At 38.7% G+C, this 18,419-nt stretch overlaps 2 protein-coding genes across 2 annotated transcripts; both read right to left on the bottom strand.

Annotated features, from left to right (window-relative positions):
• Nucleotides 1-5,562, bottom strand: LOC103945598 (disease resistance protein RUN1). The gene is made up of 6 exons (XM_048570384.1): nucleotides 4,924-5,562; nucleotides 2,706-3,798; nucleotides 2,210-2,473; nucleotides 1,811-2,089; nucleotides 1,107-1,728; nucleotides 1-470 (listed from the first exon to the last, which is right to left on the bottom strand). Exons 1-6 carry the CDS (start codon nucleotides 5,394-5,396, stop codon nucleotides 448-450), a joined length of 2,754 nt encoding a protein of 917 aa, XP_048426341.1. The 5' UTR covers nucleotides 5,397-5,562; the 3' UTR covers nucleotides 1-447.
• Nucleotides 5,563-16,817: 11,255 nt separating this feature from the next.
• Nucleotides 16,818-18,071, bottom strand: LOC103945606 (disease resistance protein RUN1). The gene is given in 1 exon segment (XM_048570385.1): nucleotides 16,818-18,071. A coding segment is annotated over 1 exon segment (603 nt). The 5' UTR covers nucleotides 17,905-18,071; the 3' UTR covers nucleotides 16,818-17,301.
• Between the last annotated feature and the right edge of the window lie 348 nt (nucleotides 18,072-18,419).

Here is an 18,419-nt window from a genome sequence, read left to right as displayed (position 1 = left end):
ATCAAATTCAATATTCCATAAGATCAAATTTCAAAACACACCCAACCGAGTTGATATTCAACCAAAAAAAAAAAAAAAAAACCAAATTGATAAAGACTTAAAAGTTGTGTTTCAATAAACGATCTGGCGAATTAAACAGTTCATGAGAACACAAAATTTATCCTAATTTAACCTTTTTTCAGATATCTGGTGTGACATACACTCCAGTGCCACAAGGCAAATTCAACCGCTCATAGACTAGCTATATGTGCCTCATCTGTTGTTGATTGTTTTGAGTAGTTTGAAGTACCACCTGATGTGATCCGCGATGTTCTTCCAGAGCATGGTGCCCTACTGGTTCAAACGCAAAGTCCCCCTCCAATGTAATATTTCCTTTTGCTCTTCCTTTGTTTGCTTTAAATGTTGTACACTTTTTCCTTCACCGGATCTTGTACCATCACAGATTTTCTATGACAAGGTTTTAACAACACCTGCATGTTAATAATGTACGGCACCCTTATGGTGAAAAATAAACAGCTAAGGGAAAACAACACTTCTCCATCGTGGATGCACAATGTTGCGGATCCAATAAGGATTTCGAATTGGAACTATCAAAAGTTTTGTGCAATGAAGATTGTTTTGTTTTTTATTTTTACCATATTCCAAACAACTCTAATTCACCGGGAGGGAGATTCGAACTTAGTGCAAGGTGTGCACATTGTCTTGGCCAACTAGCCTAAAGCACATGTTGTGCGGGGACAACTAAAAACAATATATTTGACGTATACAAGATTAAGAAACATGCAAAGATGGAGATACACACTTTCAAGAATATGCGGTGTAAGAAATGCAACAAGCTAGTTTTGGATATTTGTGAGTGACTGGAGAGAGCTTCAAGCGAAACGAGGTTTTAAGTTATAAGATTTTAGGACAGTTGATTTCTTTCCTCGTTCCCAACCACTTCAGAACTAAGAACTTAACCAAATTAAATAAGCCTACTCTTTGCTTGGCATCAACATTTTATCAAAAATTTTATATGTTCACTTCTTACATACGAAAGGGAAATATGTAGTATACATTCTGTGAGTAACAAAAAAGGACTAATGGCTCAAGTTCAGTTTATGTACCTTGTTCTTCCTTCTTGCATGATTTATCAGTTTCTTCTTCTGCATTTCTTTCAACACTGGGATCAGACCTTAGTCTTTTGCAGGATTCATTCTCATGGGACGAGTCATCACTGTGTCCTGCCTTATGAATGCCTTCCTCTTTGCACTCACTTGAATATGGCATATATTGACAGTCGAGTGCATATTCCTTGATTAATTTCTCCTTTTCCAGATTGATCCCCATTTTCTTCACCCTGAGATGAATATCATCAGTAGTCGCTGGTCCTACAAAGCGTGCACAAACATTTATTTTGTCTCCACCTTTCAGATTGAGCTTTTTGTTTGACAAATGTCCCAGCCAAAGATAATTTTCATTGGAAGTTATTACTACAGTGGCACGCTTTGGAGAGATGAGATATTCAGTGTTCTGGGTACAATTTGCAACATGAATGCGAAGAGAGCGAAGAGAGCCACCAGATTGGGAGTCGTCTGAAGAATAAATGATGCACACAGTCAGTGCTTTTAAATCACAGCCAAAACTTTGGGGCACAACTATTTCACCCTGAGGATCGACAAGAGTAAACCATGATGGAATTTCATTTCCAGGGAGAAAAAGGCCACCAATTCCGCTCGCACTCCATCCCTATACCATGAGAAAGATAGGTAAAAAAAAGGATTACAAGCATGTATGTATACAAGAGAGAGAGAGAGAGAGAGAGAGAGACCTTTAGGATTGCTTCCTTAATATCAGCAGTGAGACTGGTGCACCCTTTCAGATGCAATTCTCTCATCCATGACATTTCCTGAAAGTCGGACCTTTTCCTCAATGCAATGCACTCATCCGCTTCTAGCATTTTTAAATTTGTTGGTGAAGCTTGAATTTCCTGAAGCTTTTTGCAACCTTTGAGTATCAATCTCTCAAGATTTGGGATTTTTGAGAAGTCGGGTAAACTGGTCAGGTCATTGCAGTAACCGAGATTAAGAAACTTCAACTTCTCAGGTGACTGTCAGACAAGAGAGAATGAATATCAAAATTCAAATATAAGAGAGAAAGCATGATGTTGGTATTTACAAAATGTGGAGGAAAGATTTGATACATAGTTTGGTTGAGTTCAATACAGTACCATGTCGGAGTCCTCCCGAACTTGTATCAGGTCGATATCAACTAGGTTTGTTTGATTGAAATCTCCAGGTATGACCTCCACAGGAAAGTCAGTCCAACACAACCATCTTAACTCTTTGGAGAGGTGTTCGCAGTATCCAGTGAACTTTACACCTTTGAGTTTGAGTAATCTCAGTCCCTGCATCCCTCTAAATGCCTCTGTGCTGAAGCTAGGCTTGTGACGATCTGACAAATCTAAAGCGAGTCCCTCAATTTTTGCCGTTCCCTGTTACAAACAAAAAGCAACTAAAATAAGACAAGGATTATTTGCATTTTGCATAGACTTGAACTTCTGCACCACTAGATCTATGACAGAGTTTGCATAGGGCAATTTTCAGATAATTCAGTAAATAAAATCAGTTCTTCTCTTCTCTCTGTTCATTGAACCCACATGCAATCCATCCATTGTATATTATTGTATGATGTGGGATATGCAATTTAATTGGGATTGTACTTACAGATTTGGTGGTCAGTACGTGTTTCACATCTTCATGATCCCACAATCTGCAACGTTTTCCAAGGATGTTTGGAGATTTTGCACGTACAATTTCTCTGCCAGTGTCCCGAATCAAACCATGCATCATCAGATTGCCTTCTTTATCAACAGTTACAAGGCATTGATCCTGGAGTACTCCAATTTTTATTTTTGTATCATGATCATATCGATCCAGTATTTTCATGACATAATCCTTGTTCGCTCCAATAAAGAAACACGATATATCAAGGAATATAGCCTTCACATCATCATCAGTTAACCCATCATAGCCTATCTTAAGATTTTTGTGAATTTCCGAATAAGGCCGTGATCTTTTCAAACTTCCCAATGCACTTTTCCACTCACTTGTGCTTCTTCCGAATAGATAAGAACCTAAAACTTCAAGGGCTAGTGGCAAACCTTGACAGTAATCAACAACTTCTCTTGCGAGTTGAAAATACCCTTCCATAGGACAATTCATAGTAAAGGCACGCCAACTAAGGAGCTCAAGAGCTTCTTCTTCATTCATTGCTGGTAGGTCACACCTCCTATCCACTTTTATTATCTTTAGCAAATGTTTATCTCTTGTGGTTACAATAATTCTACTACCTGGGCCAAATGAGTCGTGTTTTATAGCTAATGCTTCTAACTGTTTCCGGCTGTCTACATCATCAACTATGACAAGTACCCTTAGATTCTTAAGTCTTCCTTCTATCTCCTTGGTCCCTTCATCAACTTTACTAACCTTTAAGTTTCTTAATCTCAACACATCATAAAGAAGCATGTTTTGGGAATTGACCAGTTCCTTTTCTCTCACATTAGCAAGAAAACTTTTACATACAAACTTATCGTGATATTTGTTGAAAATGGCTTTGGCAACCGTCGTTTTACCCAGTCCACCCATACCCCAAATTCCAATTATGCGGACATCATCTGATCCTCCATCGGCCAAATATTTATCAATTTCTTGCACCCGAGAATCTATCCCAACTGGGTTTGGGGCTACGGTCATGTATGTGTTCTTCAGTTTTCTAGCGATCTCATCAACAATTTGCTCGACAAACCTTCCTTCATACCTGGTAGTAAAATTTCCAAAAAAAAAAAAAAAAAATGGAAAAGACCATATTAGTCTTTTCTTTAGTTGTGGCTTTTAGAACAAAATTGTAGAAGACAACACCCCAAAAATATCTAAAAGAGACAAAGTACCAATAGATAAAAGTCTATATATGTGTGCTGCTTGAAAGCAGAAAGAGTGGACGAGTGTGAGTAGAAGAGAACAGAAAACACCAATAGATTGTGCAACGGAAATGGAATCAAGTTAGGACTCTAGTGAAAGAGCATAAATCTGAATTTCATGACGACCAAGCGAGTATTAGAAGAGAACACCACGAGGAGAGTGTGCAAAAGATCAAACCATCACAAAGAAGCGGAGAAAAGCCCTATCTTGCGAAGAGTGATCAGAACTTGTAATCGAAACAGTTCTGAGTCACAGAGATGAAAACACAGGGAGGGACTACTTGAATCAAAGATGATCAAGTAAGATCCTCCATGAGATTAAGTCCTGTCACAAGGATTTCGAAGTAAGATCCGACATGGGACTACTTGAGAAAAAGATGATCTAGAAGAAATACAAGCAGAGATCAAACTTGTACATAGAGAGGGAGGTCTCTCATATATGCCACAAAAATTATTTGTTCAAGTAAGAATGTAGATGAAATGTTTGTTTGCTAAATGCCTTTGAATATTGTTCTGTTTCTTGTATTCCTATCTTTTCCTACTATTTGTCATTCAAATATATGGAAAGTGTGTGAGAAACAAAGGCCTAATCTTCAAAAGCCTAATCATGTATTCTTCACACTACACAACAATGGTGAGATAAAGCCTCAACCTATCTAAAACTCAACAAATCATGACCAAATTCTTATTTTTTTGTTTTTTGGGAGTGAAAAGATTTGAATGTACGGTACGCATGTGCACTACGTTAATCGATGTGATTTAGCTCAATCCGAGCACACTGGTGGTAAGATCAAGCATTGATATATTCCGTTATCGGAGTTTTTAAGCTTTGCATTTAGATGAGTAAAATTAAAGATTATAAGCCTTTACTTGAAATCAATTTACAGTTTATTGACATTTGGTGAACAGAGGTTGGCAATTGAATTGTACAATTAAGGAATTAAAATCGAAAAGGAAGTAAGTACCCGGCAGTTGTACTAAAACTCTCGCCGGCCAACTCTGCAGCTGCAGTAAGAGCATCTTTCCAGGTCGGCACCTTGGAAGGGAAGCTCTGTTCATGTCTCCGAAATGCTTCCTCAAAATCTTGCGTCTGGTGCCTGACATCGGTAGGATCGATATCATAGAAAATTGGCAAAACCATTAGCCCCATTGTTTCTTTGCGGGCCAAGATCTCCACCAGCTCCTCAAGACACCATCTCGACTCAGCATACCCCCTTGAGAAGATGATAGCAGCAAGCCTAGAGTCTTTGATTGCTTGCTTCAGTGCTGGTGTGATAGGTTCGCCTCTGGTCAATTCGTTCTCGTCGAGAAAGACGTTCAATCCATGGCCTTTCAATGTGCAGGCGAGGTGGTCCGTCAAGTTCCTGCGTGTGTCGCCTCTGAAGCTCAAGAACACGTCGTACTTGCCACATTTTGAGGAGGAGGAGGACATCTTCATCAGTTGGCATGCTACTGCAGCAGCAATTCTGACGATACGAACGGCAAATCGGGCATACACCGAAGTCAAGTCAACTCCCCATTGTTTCAAGTCCACAATAGAGTAAGAGCTTTTTGCATCTTTCGGCTGGCAACTTCTTGGCACTTTCTGTTGTGTGGCTCTAGTCTTTTACTTTCCGGTTCTCATTTGATAATGTAACTTCTTTATTGATAAATTAAAAAATTAAAGAATAAATAAATAAATAAAATACTTTACTCTTAATTTTATGTAAGCGAGCAGCTTAATATTGCAGTCTGTTCATATTTTTTGTTCAGTTATAAGTAAGAGGTTTTAGGTTTGAATCTCATAAATAGGCAAATTTTATACTAAATTAGATTATCCATTGTGTAACTTAGCCGAACTTTCTCTCCCCTTAGTGTAAAGTATATCATTGTACTAAAACAAAAAATTTCATGAAAACAATACTATGGAAAGAATGAATCAAACTCGGAACCTTGAGTTCAAATGTGCTTGTTCTTAACAAAATGGGCTACAAAGCCAATTACTAAAAAAATCCACGCATTTATCAAAACATTACGTTTTTTTTTTTAACTTTGAATTTCTGTACAAACTCTTGGCAACCCTCGAGATTGAACTTTGAATTTCTGTATAATGGGATCCAATTGTTCTTGTGATGCATTTGCTTCTTTCACCAAGTATTCAATTTTTTTTTGGGTTTTCATCTCAAATAACCTTTGAAATTGATCAAATCTATTAAGATGGTCTTTGAAATTGATCAAATTAAATATTGCCATGTGGATTAAAAAATATTTAAATAATAAAAAAACAATGTTTTGTCAAAAAAAAAAAAAAAAAAAAAAGGTTCCATCGTCTTCCTCGCGAAGGCTCAGCTGCCATGGCAGCCCTGCTACACCACCTTATCCTCCTACCTACCGCTGCACCCGAGGTCCCGAGGCCTAGATCACCAATAATTCTGACGCGTAGCAGAATATTTCGGAAAACCCCACCTTCCCCATGGGTTCTTTTTGCTTTTGCTGGGAGTGGATGCTTTTGGTGGGGAGGGATGGCATGGCAGCATGCTTGCGCGAAGAAGACCACGGAATTTTTTTTTTTTTTTTTTTGACAATTTTTTTTTTATTATTTAAATATTTTTAATGACTTTTTATTAGCATTCTACAAATTGCTGTTTACGCCTCACATACTGAAAAAAAACTTATACTTACTTTTTAAACTAAACATTATTTTAACACACCACATTTACTTACCCAAATTACCCTCTGACACCACTTTCTATCATACTAGACCATATCTGAAGAGAAACCAATTTCAAAACGAGAAATACAACTCTTAAATTGTGACTCTCCGGAGGCAATGCACTAAGAAGCTACTCATCTCAGGGCCTCCTTAAAACCCTTTCTCTGAGAGAAGCAGCTTCTGGGAAGAAAAATTGAGATTGTCTTTTTTGTATACATGAATGCTCCATTAACATGGTCTAATACATAGTGCTTGCAACAACCCCCAATTTTATCTCACCATTTTTTACAGCACCCCACATATTCAAACACCAAAATTTCCCAAAAATTAAACAGGTTTTTTAATCAACTTGAACAAAACCCGGATGAAATTGTTGGCAAATTTTCAGGGTGATTAGAATAACCCAAAAATCAAAGTGGTGAGCGAAATAAGAATTAGGGCATGTAAGTCATTTCATATTAGAGCATACAAGACATTTGATATTTAAATTTTATATGGAGTGTATTCATCAATATATGAGGTGCCAATAAAACAATCGTTTTTAATCTACGTAGCAATAATTAACTAGATTTGTGGAACCCAATTATGTGCCATATTAGCACATAACATTTTTTTTTTTTTTTTTTTACAAAATTGTGACTGAATGACCACATTGATTTACAATGACCATTTTCAGGGACTACATTGATCGATTTTCAATTTCAGAGATTATTTGTGATAAAAAACCCTTTATTTATTTATTTATTCAAGTGACATTTTAATTTAATCGAAGAAATTGGAGCAATAATCCCTAATTTATGAGTCAATTGAAACAATGATTCTTAAATTAAAAATTCATTAAATTTGGTCCTGAATTTAACAAAATATTGAGCAATGACAGCCTAACTCCGTTTATTTTCCATACATATTCTGATTACGTGGCATGTGCGTGGGACCCACAATGATATTTTTCCATTTTTAATTATATAATTAACCTTCTAAATCCTTTTTGAACAACCCTTCTAAATCTTTTTGAAGAAAAAGAAAATCAACCCAGCAGGCGCTCCATATACAACCATAGCTTCCGCGAAAGAGAAGATCCGGAATGATGAGGCCGATGGCGATGAACTTTTTCGGCGATGAAATCAAACCTCCACTCAGCCAAGTGGGCGCTCCATAGCCATATCCCCCATTTTCGTAATCCTCCCATCAGCCCACCAACCCCACTTGCATGAAAACAAACAAAATCATGAAATATGGTTGTAGTCCTGTAGATTTGTAATGGGTTGGCTGCAGTGCTAGTTGAGGGAGGGGTCTGGCTGGGTTGCAGCCTGCAGTGTTTGGTTGGGGAGAAGCAGGTTGTTGGCAGCTCGTTGGGTTGAGGGAGGACAAGACAGCAGCGAAAAAGGGGATGCGGTGGTGGGTTGTAGGGTATTAACTTGGTTCTCATAATAAAATACAAACTATGTATTTTAATCCACAAGTGTGGGTAGAGCGGATGGAAAGTAAATAGAGTTAGGGTCGAGGACCATTGCTCAACATCATCAGTAGTTGTCAACATGAGTAAGTGTTAAGTCATCAAGAATATATTACTACTTTCATATCAATTTTTTTGTGTTACAATTATCATAATAAAAGGGCGACTATAATTCTCGGGTTCAAATTTTGGTTATTTTATCAAGCTTCCGAGGCTGTGGCGAGCGACGGATAGGAGAGAATCTTCACCTTCACCTCCGAGTGTTAGCGATGGTACCGGAGCCGAGGATTTCAAATGTGGTCAGAAACCCAATTCTGATCAGAGGGATTCGGAAATACTCGAGGTCCAAGATGTACCACAAGCGAGGGCTTTGGGCTATCAAGGTGAAGAACAGTGGCGTTTTCCCCCGCCACGACAACAAGGCTGACGCCGACACCCCGGCAGTCAAGCCCCCCCAAGTTTTACCCAGCCGACGATGTCAAGAAGCCTCTCGTCAACAAGCGCAAGGCGAAGCCCACTGTTGACCTATACTGCCTTACAAAATATGAAATGCCATGTCATCAAAAAAAGGTTGTTAGAATCTGTTAAATAGTTAGGATCTGTTGGGATAAGGTTAGTCCAGTCAGCTAAGAGTGTAGAAGTGTGGTTACTCTTGTATAAAAGAAGAGAATGTGAGAATATGAGAAGTCAGTTAAGCAATCAAAAGAATATTCAGATTTTCCTTAAGATTTTACTGTATCTTCGTTCTTCTTCTTCCTTTCTTTCTTCTCTGTATTTTCTTGGTGGTTGTAATACAACCAATACTGTTAATATGGTATCATCGCCGAGCGTCGATTCTTGGTGATTCTGTCCGCTATGCTAATCTTGGTTCGTTGCTGGTTTGTGTTGCGTTGTTGATTCGAAGTTGGGGTCTTGCAAATTGTCAGGTTGGCTCTTTTATCTGTCTTGGTTTGTATGCATATATGGTGTTTGTGGAAATGTCGCTGAAGGAAACGGGTGAAATTTTATACATGATCGATTGTGAAGGCTATTACTAAGGGTTGAAGTCTGATGAAATATATTGTTGTCTTGAGTTGTTGCTGAGGTATTGTGATAATTGCATGTAAAAAGGCTGATGCCATTGTTGACGATCTGTGAGTTACAGTTGTGAGTTGTGTTGTTTTTTGGAAGAGTTCTTGAAATTTGGGGTTATCTGTTTGATTGAAGAAATTGATTGAGTTGAAGATTGTTAAAGTTGAAGTTTAGAATCTTAATCAAGATGTCGGATAAGGCTGTGAGAATTGAAAGTTTGCTTGGGATGTTGACTGTAAAACTCCAAGATGATAATTTTGTGAAATGGTGTTACCAATTTCAATCTGTGTTACGAGGGTACGATTTCTTTGATTTCTTTACTGGAGAGTCTCAATGTCCACCTAAGTTTGTGATTGATCCTGAAGTGGGTGTTACTAAAGAAATTACTGAGGCTTATAAATCATGGGTTAAACAAGCTATGGCACTGTTGAGTTTGTTGATTGCCACTTTATCTGATGATGCCATGGAGTATGTCATTGGGTGTAAAACTTCTTGTGAAGCTTGGAATTGTTTACAAGAGAGAGGTATGCGTCTATGTCAATGGCCAGAGTTAATCAACTTAAGACTGAATTTCATACACTTTAGAAGGGGGGTGATTCTATAGACAAGTATCTGTTGCGATTGAAGGCAATTAGAGATCAATTAATGTCTACTGGAGAAAGGGTTACAGATAATGATGTAGTTATTGTAGCTCTATCTGGTTTGCCTCCTGAGTTTGAAGTGGTTAAGACTGTCATTTTGGGTAGGGATACACCCATTAATTTGAAGGATTTTCGAGCACAGTTGCTTAGTGCTAAAGCTACTGTTGAGTCCAGAATTACATCTTTAACTGCAGGTATGGCTGCAATGTATGTTCAAGGGGAACACTCCGAGAATTCAGGTGGAAGACATAAGGGGGGATATCAAGGTGATAATTACTCACAATGAGACAGTTCTAACAGTAGTCAGAAAAGTGGAGGTCCTCAAGGGTATCGAGGTAGTTCTAGTTATGGAGGAAATGGGAACAGGTTTCAAAACAGGAACTTTGGGAATTCTTCAAATTTCTATCCTTCGAACAGAAATGGGAACGGCTCCTGGAACAATTCTCGGCCTTACTACAATAACAGACAGAGAGGGGAGACTTTCTTTGGACACTCTTACTCAAATAATGGTTCTCGAAATGGCTGGAATGGCAATACAAATGTTAGTGCTCCGGTAGTAATTGAGTGTCAGATTTGTTCCAAGAGGGGGCATACTGCTCCAAACTGTTTGAGCAGAGGTGATTATGGCTCATCGTCGCAGACTTATCAGATTCTTATATGTCAAATTTGTGGCAAGAAAGGTCATAGTGCACTGGAATGCAGGCACATGACCAATTTTTCTTATCAAGGACCACCACCACCTCCTTCCCTTACAGCTTTTACTGCACAGAATCAGTCGGCAATTGAATTTGGCCAGAATGTACAAGGGGTTTCTGCAGCTGATACTTGGGTTCTAGACACAGGAGCTTCACACCATATGACATCAAATCTGGAGAATTTGAATCAGCCTGCTCCATATAATGGTGATCATAAAATTACCATTGGCAATGGTGAAGGTTTGGCGGTTAAACATATTGGTTCATCTATCATTTCTACTTCTAATCATTCATTACTTCTAAAGAATATATTACATGTTCCCACCATTACAGTCAATCTTCTATCTGTTAAACAGTTTTGTAAGGACAATGGTTGATGGTTTACATGTGATGGTCGTGTGTTTTTCATACAGGACAAGGTAACAGGGGTGATGTTGTACCACGGCATGAGTAGAGGAGAGTTATATGAGATTCCTGTGAGTGTGTTTTCCAGAAGATTTGTTGCTCGGTCATGTAAAGGTGTTGCTTTTCTTGGCAAAGCTGTTAGAATTTCAACTTGGCATAAGAGACTTGGCCACCCATCAGAGGAAGTTTTGTCTCTAATGCTCAAAGGGTTCAATAAGTCTGTTAGTATTGATTCTAGTCCTTCTGTGTGTACTTCCTGTTTGTCTAGCAAAATGTGTAGACAACCATTTGTAGTAAGAGATACTCGAGCTAGTTTCATGTTTGAAAAAGTCCATTCGGATGTATGGGGTCCATCTCCTATTAAGTCATTGGAAGGATATAGATATTATGTAAGTTTCATAGATGAGTATTCCAGATTTCTCTGGTTATTCCCTGTTATGAATAAATCTGATGTTTTCCAAGTGTTCATCAAGTTCCATTCCTTTATTGTAACTCAATTTAATTGTGCTATTAAATGTCTGCAAACTGATGGTGGGGGTGAGTACATGAGTCACATATTCACCAAGTTTTTGGACACTAAGGGGATTATTCATTCTATCTCCTGTCCATATACCCCTCAGCAGAATGGTATTGCAGAGAAGAAACATAGACATTTAATAGAGACATCTATTTCCTTATTGACAGAAGCTCATGTTCCATTGCTGTTTTGGAATTATGCCTATTTACATGCTGCCTTTCTCATTAACAGAATGCCTTGTAAGACTTTAGACATGAAATCACCTTATCAAGTTCTGTTTGCTCAAGATCCAACACTTCATAATCTGAAGATCTTTGGTACTGCTGTTTATCCATTCTTGAGACCATATAACTAGCATAAATTACAATCCAGGACTAAACAGTGTGTTTTTCTGGGGTTTGCTTCTGGATATAAGGGAGTAGTATGTTATGATTTGTCAACACGAAAGCTAGTGTTGTCAAGGCATGTGCTTCATGATGAGACGGTTTTTCCATTTGTGTTGCCCTCATTATCTCAAGCTGGGAATGTGAATGGTCCTTCAAAATCGAAAGTCTCTCCAGTGGTTATTCAAGTGCATGATTATAGAAGTCAAGCTCATCACACTTCTCAGGTCCCTGCTACAGTTCCATCTGGAAATCCATAAGTTGTTGAAGACAGTACTGAGCATAGTTCCCAGAATCTGCGAATGCCAAGTAACACTGCACAGGATCTCATTACTACTCCTACAGGTTCTGTCTCCTCTACTCCAACAATGTCTCAACATACAATATCACTGTTGTCTGTCCATAGTCCATCACAGTTAGAGGTACATCTTCCTATCTGTACTTCAATATCTGATACCGTGCCTCCTGAACCATCTGGCCATCCAATGGTTACACGATTGAAGTCTGGTACTATAACTCAGAAATCCTATGCTGCATTTATTGCTTCATGTCCTGAGCTTCACTCTTTAATGCTGGATGCTAATCACACATTTAGTGGAGGTTTTTCTTTTGTTGCTTCTATTACTGATTCAAATGAGCCATCTAGTTTTAGAAAAGCATCTGTTATACCTCAATGGCAATTTGCAATGCAAGAGGAGTATAATGCTCTTAAATCTCAAGGAACTTGGCGATTAGTACCTCCTCCTCATGACAGATCGATCATTGGCAGTAAATGGGTCTATAAACTCAAGAAAAATCTTGATGGCAGCGTGTCTCGGTACAAAGCTCGCCTTGTAGCTCAAGGTTTTTCTCAAGAACAAGGTATTGACTACTCAGAAACCTTCAGTCCAGTGGTGTGACACACAACTGTGAGGCTCATTTTGTCCTTGGCAGCAGTTCACAAATGGGAATTAAGGCAGTTAGACATCAAAAATGCTTTTTTACATGGGGAATTGCAAGAGGAGGTTTATATGAAACAACCTCAGGGCTTTGTTGATCCATCTCATCCGAATTATGTTTGTCAATTAATCAAGTCCCTGTATGGTCTCAAACAAGCACCAAGGGCCTGGAACTCCAAATTTACTAGTTATCTGCCAACGTTGGGATTCAGTGCATCATCTTCTGACATTAGTTTATTTGTGAAAATTGATGGGACTGATGTACTTGTTTTGCTATTATATGTGGATGATATCATCCTTACTGGATCCAATGGTACCAAACTCAATGCTGTGATTCAAGATTTGGCAGGAGTGTTTGATTTAAAGGACATGGGCAGACTTACATATTTTCTGGGCTTACAGATTCATTACAAAGCTAATGGTGACATATTTGTTAATCAATCCAAGTATGTCAAGGATCTCATTCATAAAGCTGGTATGAAGTCTTGTAAACCTGCCACTACACCATGTAAACCTCACTGTCAGATGTTACTCACTGAGGGTACACTGTTGAAAGATGCTACATTGTATAGGAGCTTGGTTGGATCATTACAATACTTAACATTTACTCGACCAGATATAGCATTTGCTGTCAACTCTGTGTGTCAATTCATGACAGAACCAACGGATGTTCATTTCAATTCTGTTAAGCGGATTTTGAGGTATCTTCAAGGAACTTCAGAGTGTGGCATTACATATACATCTGATACTGCTATTAAGTTGACTGCATACTCAGACTCGAATTGGGCTGCTGATTTGAATACAAGAAGGTCAGTGACTGGATATGTTGTCTATCTCGGTAATAACCCTATATCCTGGCAGTCCAAGAAACAAACCTCAGTATCTCGGAGTTCCACAGAAGCTGAGTACAAAGCACTGGCACATACAGCTGCTGATGTGGCCTGGATCAGGTTGTTATTTAAAGATATCGGTGTTGAGTTACCTGAGCCACCAACCATTTACTGTGATAACATGTCTGCTATTGCTTTAAGTGCCAATCCGGTGTTTCATTCTCGCATTAAGCATCTAGATACGGATTATCACTTCATTCGGAAAAGAGTTCACAAGGGAGACTTGTTAGTTCAATATCTGTCCACTGATGACCAAACTGCTGATGTGTTAACCAAAGGCCTTCACAGTCCTTCCTTTACTCGGCATTGCTGAAGGAATATTTGTGAAAAACATGTTCATTTAAGCAACATCAATAGCATGCAATTAACAATTAAAGGCGGAATCATGCTTGTATGCACTTAAAACAAAACATTTACCCATGAAATTCAAAGCCTAGTAGATAGGTGAACCAAGACTCAACTCAAAACAAAGTGAGTTGAGAAATCAATACCTTTGTAGATTCCTCTTTGCATAAGCAAAGGCTAATCACCCAAAGAGAGGGCCTTCATTCCTTGCATCTTAGATCCATGGATTTGGATGGATGAAAAGGTTTCTCCAAGTTCCCAAAATTGAGAACCTCTAATGATTCATCACCAAGGCATAATGAAGAAGAAATGAGTGACCTTGGAGGAGTTTGATTGCTAGATGATCCCTCCCAGGTGGCCGAAATTTTTGAGAGAAAGGAGAGCTTGTGTTCTCATCCTTTCCCCAAAAATAACCCTTAGTAAATTTTAGGCTATAAAGTCTTTTATATAGTCCCTTTAAATAAGTGACCTAATGGACCAAAAGCCCTATTCTTTTACACATGGCCGGCCTATAGGTTTATTGGGCTTTCAAGCCCTTTGTTTTATTCAAGTTGTCATACATCTTGAGTTAATGGGCTTGACATTCAAATCCCATTGGGCCTTACGGCCCAAAACTAACCCGAGGTCTTTAACGAACTTATTCGTTTGATTAATTAACATATTAATTAATCCTAGCCTTAGATAAATAATTAAACCATTTAATTATTCTTACTCATCTCCGTTGTTTCTTCAAACTCTACCTTACTCGGTGAACGATCCATTAGGTTCCTTTTAGCGAGGCAGTGGGCGATTAAAACTCTTTCTAATCGATTGTGAATTGAAACTTACTTTCAATTCTCCCGTTAGTGATAATACACTTTTAGGGCTTCCACAAACCATGGTTGACGCCTAACAGCATGTCATGGTTACCCAAGCTAATCAGAAGAGGTGGAGAACCTATTCAGTTTAGGATTACAAATGCAATACGGTCTTTCTCTAATACAATACTCTTGACCACATTGTTTGGTTTGATAGTTTATTCATGTCTACTATCCAATGTGAATCTTGTACTTATATGATTACCTTGAATGTGATCTGGAACGCATTCCAACATCTCATTCATACTCTGGCCAGAGATTCTAAATCATATCATAGAGTATTCTCCCTCAAACAGTTTGAAGGTTAGAGATCCCTTGTTGCGCATTCACTTGCCTCCATAGCTAAGTGGCTTAACCCCAACGATGCCATGGACACCCTCATGATGGAGTGACTTTGACATAATCAAAGATTAAGGACCTAACCACAAGACAACTGTGATGCCTCAGGTCAAAAGACTAATTTGCATTATCCCAACCATGAGTTCTCATGTGACATGAATATGAAAACTCTTCGTTGATCGTGTTCAGTGAACTCATTCTCTATTGAGCACCTACGTACTTGTCTTGATGTCACACACACCAATGAATCGAGACTAGTCACTCTCCCTGAGAGAAGACATAGCACGTACTGATCTTAACGGACTGTTAATGCCCAATTGACAATCCTATGATCAGGAACGTTTAGGATGTGTCAACGAAAGAATGGTCTCATGAATCTAACTTCTTTAGATCGTATTCTTCCAATCACATATTCCTTGGACTTATCGTTTAAGCATATAACATTTATATGAGATGGCTCAAACAATAATGTTTGCCCTTAATATTAAACTAGATTAGTTTAACATGTGAAATGTCCATAAAGTATCATCATATGATTGGTTTTAGGGCACATTTCCAACAACAAGGACCAATTGTATGTGGTGTATGTTCTATCCAAGGACACCCTTCAGAAAAGTGCCCTCAATTGATTGAGAAAGGGGGATGGGAGAGTGCAAATGCCATTGGATTTCCAAGCCAAAATCAGCCAAGGAATGATCCATATTCCAACACATACAATCCGAGTTGGAGAGACCATCCAAACTTCAAGTGGAGGGAGCCTCAACAACCATAACAACAAGGAGGCTTTAGGCAACAACCCCCGGGGTTCTACACCAAGCCATACAGCTCTAATCCAAACCAAACCCAATCTGCCCAAAACAATCAAGGTACGTCTTTGGACAATGATACACTTCTTAAGTTACTTACCAATTTGTCTCAGGGGCAAGAGAATCAAAACAAAGCCATGCAAAACCAAGAAAAAAGGATGGACCACTTAGAGAAGCAAATTGGGCAAATTGCGGAATTTGTAGGGCAATTCCGAGACCAAGGCAAGCTCCCGAGCTCAACCATTGTCAATCCAAAGGGAAGGTTCGAATTTGCCAAAGCAATCACCTTGAGAAGTGGAAAAGAAGTTGGCACTACATCCAACCCATCCAAAACAGGTCCTAATGAAGAGGGGAAGCTGCAATTGGGAAAGGATGAGGCAAGCAAGGCCATGGCAAGGGTAGAAACACTCTTGCCGCAACTACCTAGGGACCCTAATGCATCCAATTCGGCCACTAGAGGTAAGTTGGGTTCAAATTTGATTAATTCTAACCCCGTTCCACCCAATGTTCCTTTTCCTCACAGGTTTTTGCAAGCAAAGAAGGAGGAGCATGAGAAAGACATTCTCAATCCATGCATATCTCTAAATGCTTCTGTACTAAAGCTAGGCTTGTGACGTTCTGACAAATCTAAAACAAGTCCTTGAACTTCTTCCCTTGCATGTTACAAAATAAAATAAGGTAAAATAAGACGAGGGTTATTTGCTTCAACTTCAACTGCTGCAGCCACTAGTTCCGTGAGCCAGAGTTTGCTTAGACTTCAGTTTTGTTTTACAGGGCTATTACACTTTTGTTCTCTATTACACTTTCCCTAGTCTACCCTTATTTCTCTGTTCATTGAACCTATACCTAATTAATGCATTGTATAATGTATGTTGTACTCTTGACACATTCAAAGCATGCAATTTCTTAGATGTGGGATATGCATATAAATTCTCCTTTACTATGAACATGCATTTAATATGCAATTTGATTGCGAATGTACTTACAGTTTTGGTCCTTAATACGTGTTTTACATCTTCGTGATCCCACAATCTACAACGCTTTCCAAGGATGTCTGGGGATTTTTCACGTACAATTTCCTTTGCCAGTGTCACGAATCAAACCATGCATCATCAGATTGCCTTCTGTATCAACAGTTACAAGGCATTGGTCATGCAGTTCCCTAATTCCTATTGTTGTATTACAGTCATGTTGATCCAGTATTTTCATGACATAGTCCTTGTTCATTCCAATAAAGAAACAGGATATACCAAGGAACATAGATTTCACATCGCCATCAATTAGCCCATCATTACTTATCTTAAACCTTTATTGAATTGCTGAACAAGGCTGCGATCTTTTCCATTTACCCAATGCACTTTTCCATTCACTTATGCTTTTTGCACGTAGATAAGTACCTAAAACTTGATGTGCGAGTGGCAAACCCCCACAGTATTCAACAACTTCCTTTGAGACTTGAACATATTCTTCATTAGGATAATTCTTACTAAAGGCATGCCAACTAAGGAGCTAAAGAGATTCTTCTTTATTCATTGCTGGTAGATGACATATCTTATCCAGTTTTAGTGCCTCTAGCAAATGTTCATTTCTTGTTGTTATGACAATTCTACTTCCTTGACCAAACGAGTCACGTTCTATAGCTAATGCATCTAACTGGTCCACGCTGTCTACATCATCAATTATGACAAGACCCTTTAGGTTGCCAAGTCTTCTTTTTATATCCTCAGTCCCTTCATCAGCTCTACTAACCTTTATGTTTCCTGATCTCAATACATCATAAAGAAGTGTGTTTTGCGAATCAACCAGTTTCTTATCTTTTCTCACATTAGCAAGAAAACTAGCACATTGAAACATACCCTGATATTGGTTGAAAATGGATTTGGCAACCGTCGTTTTACCCAGTCCGCCCATACCCCAAATTCCAATTATGCGAATATCATATGATCCTTCAACATCCAAATAGTTACCAATTTCTTGCACGCGAGAATCTATTCCAACTGGGTTTGGGGCTATGGCTAAGTATGTGTTCTTCAGTTTCCTAGTGATCTCACCAACAATTTTCCTGACAAACCTTCCTTTATACCTGGTCGTTAAAATTCAAAATAAAAGAAAAGACTAATATCTTTAATTGTGGTTTGTAGAACAAAATTGTACAAGACAACTCTCCAAAAATATCTAAAAGAGAGAATCACTGAGAGATAAAAGTCTCTCTGTGTGCTGCTTGAAAGCAGAAATCGTGGATGAGTGTGAGAAGTGAGCAGAAAACACCAATAGATTGTGCAACGAAAAATGAATGAAGTTAGGACTCTAGTGAAAGAGCATGACCTGTTGAACTTAATGAGGACCAAGTGAGTGTTAGAAGAGAACACCACGAGGAGAGTGTGCAAAAGATCAAACCATCACAAAGAAGTGGAGGAAAGCCCTCT

The sequence above is a fragment of a genome, unplaced genomic scaffold (genome assembly GCF_019419815.1).
Source record: "Pyrus x bretschneideri cultivar Hongxiangsu unplaced genomic scaffold, Pyrus_bretschneideri_v1 Contig52, whole genome shotgun sequence".
In the NCBI taxonomy this organism is placed as follows: Eukaryota; Viridiplantae; Streptophyta; class Magnoliopsida; order Rosales; family Rosaceae; genus Pyrus; species Pyrus x bretschneideri.
The sequence above is the reverse complement of the archived record's forward strand: the minus strand, read 5'-3'. Positions and strand labels throughout refer to the sequence as shown.

Bases quoted from the DNA above. Each gene is read 5' to 3' on its own strand.
- LOC103945598 (XM_048570384.1), bottom strand. From the start codon at position 5,396: ATGAAGATGTCCTCCTCCTCCTCAAAATGTGGCAAGTACGACGTGTTC. The intron at 3,799-4,923 runs GTACTTACTTCC...TTTTACTACCAG, and splicing joins AGTTTTAGTACAACTGCCGG to GTATGAAGGAAGGTTTGTCG. The intron at 1,729-1,810 runs GTCTCTCTCTCT...CTCATGGTATAG, and splicing joins TTAAGGAAGCAATCCTAAAG to GGATGGAGTGCGAGCGGAAT.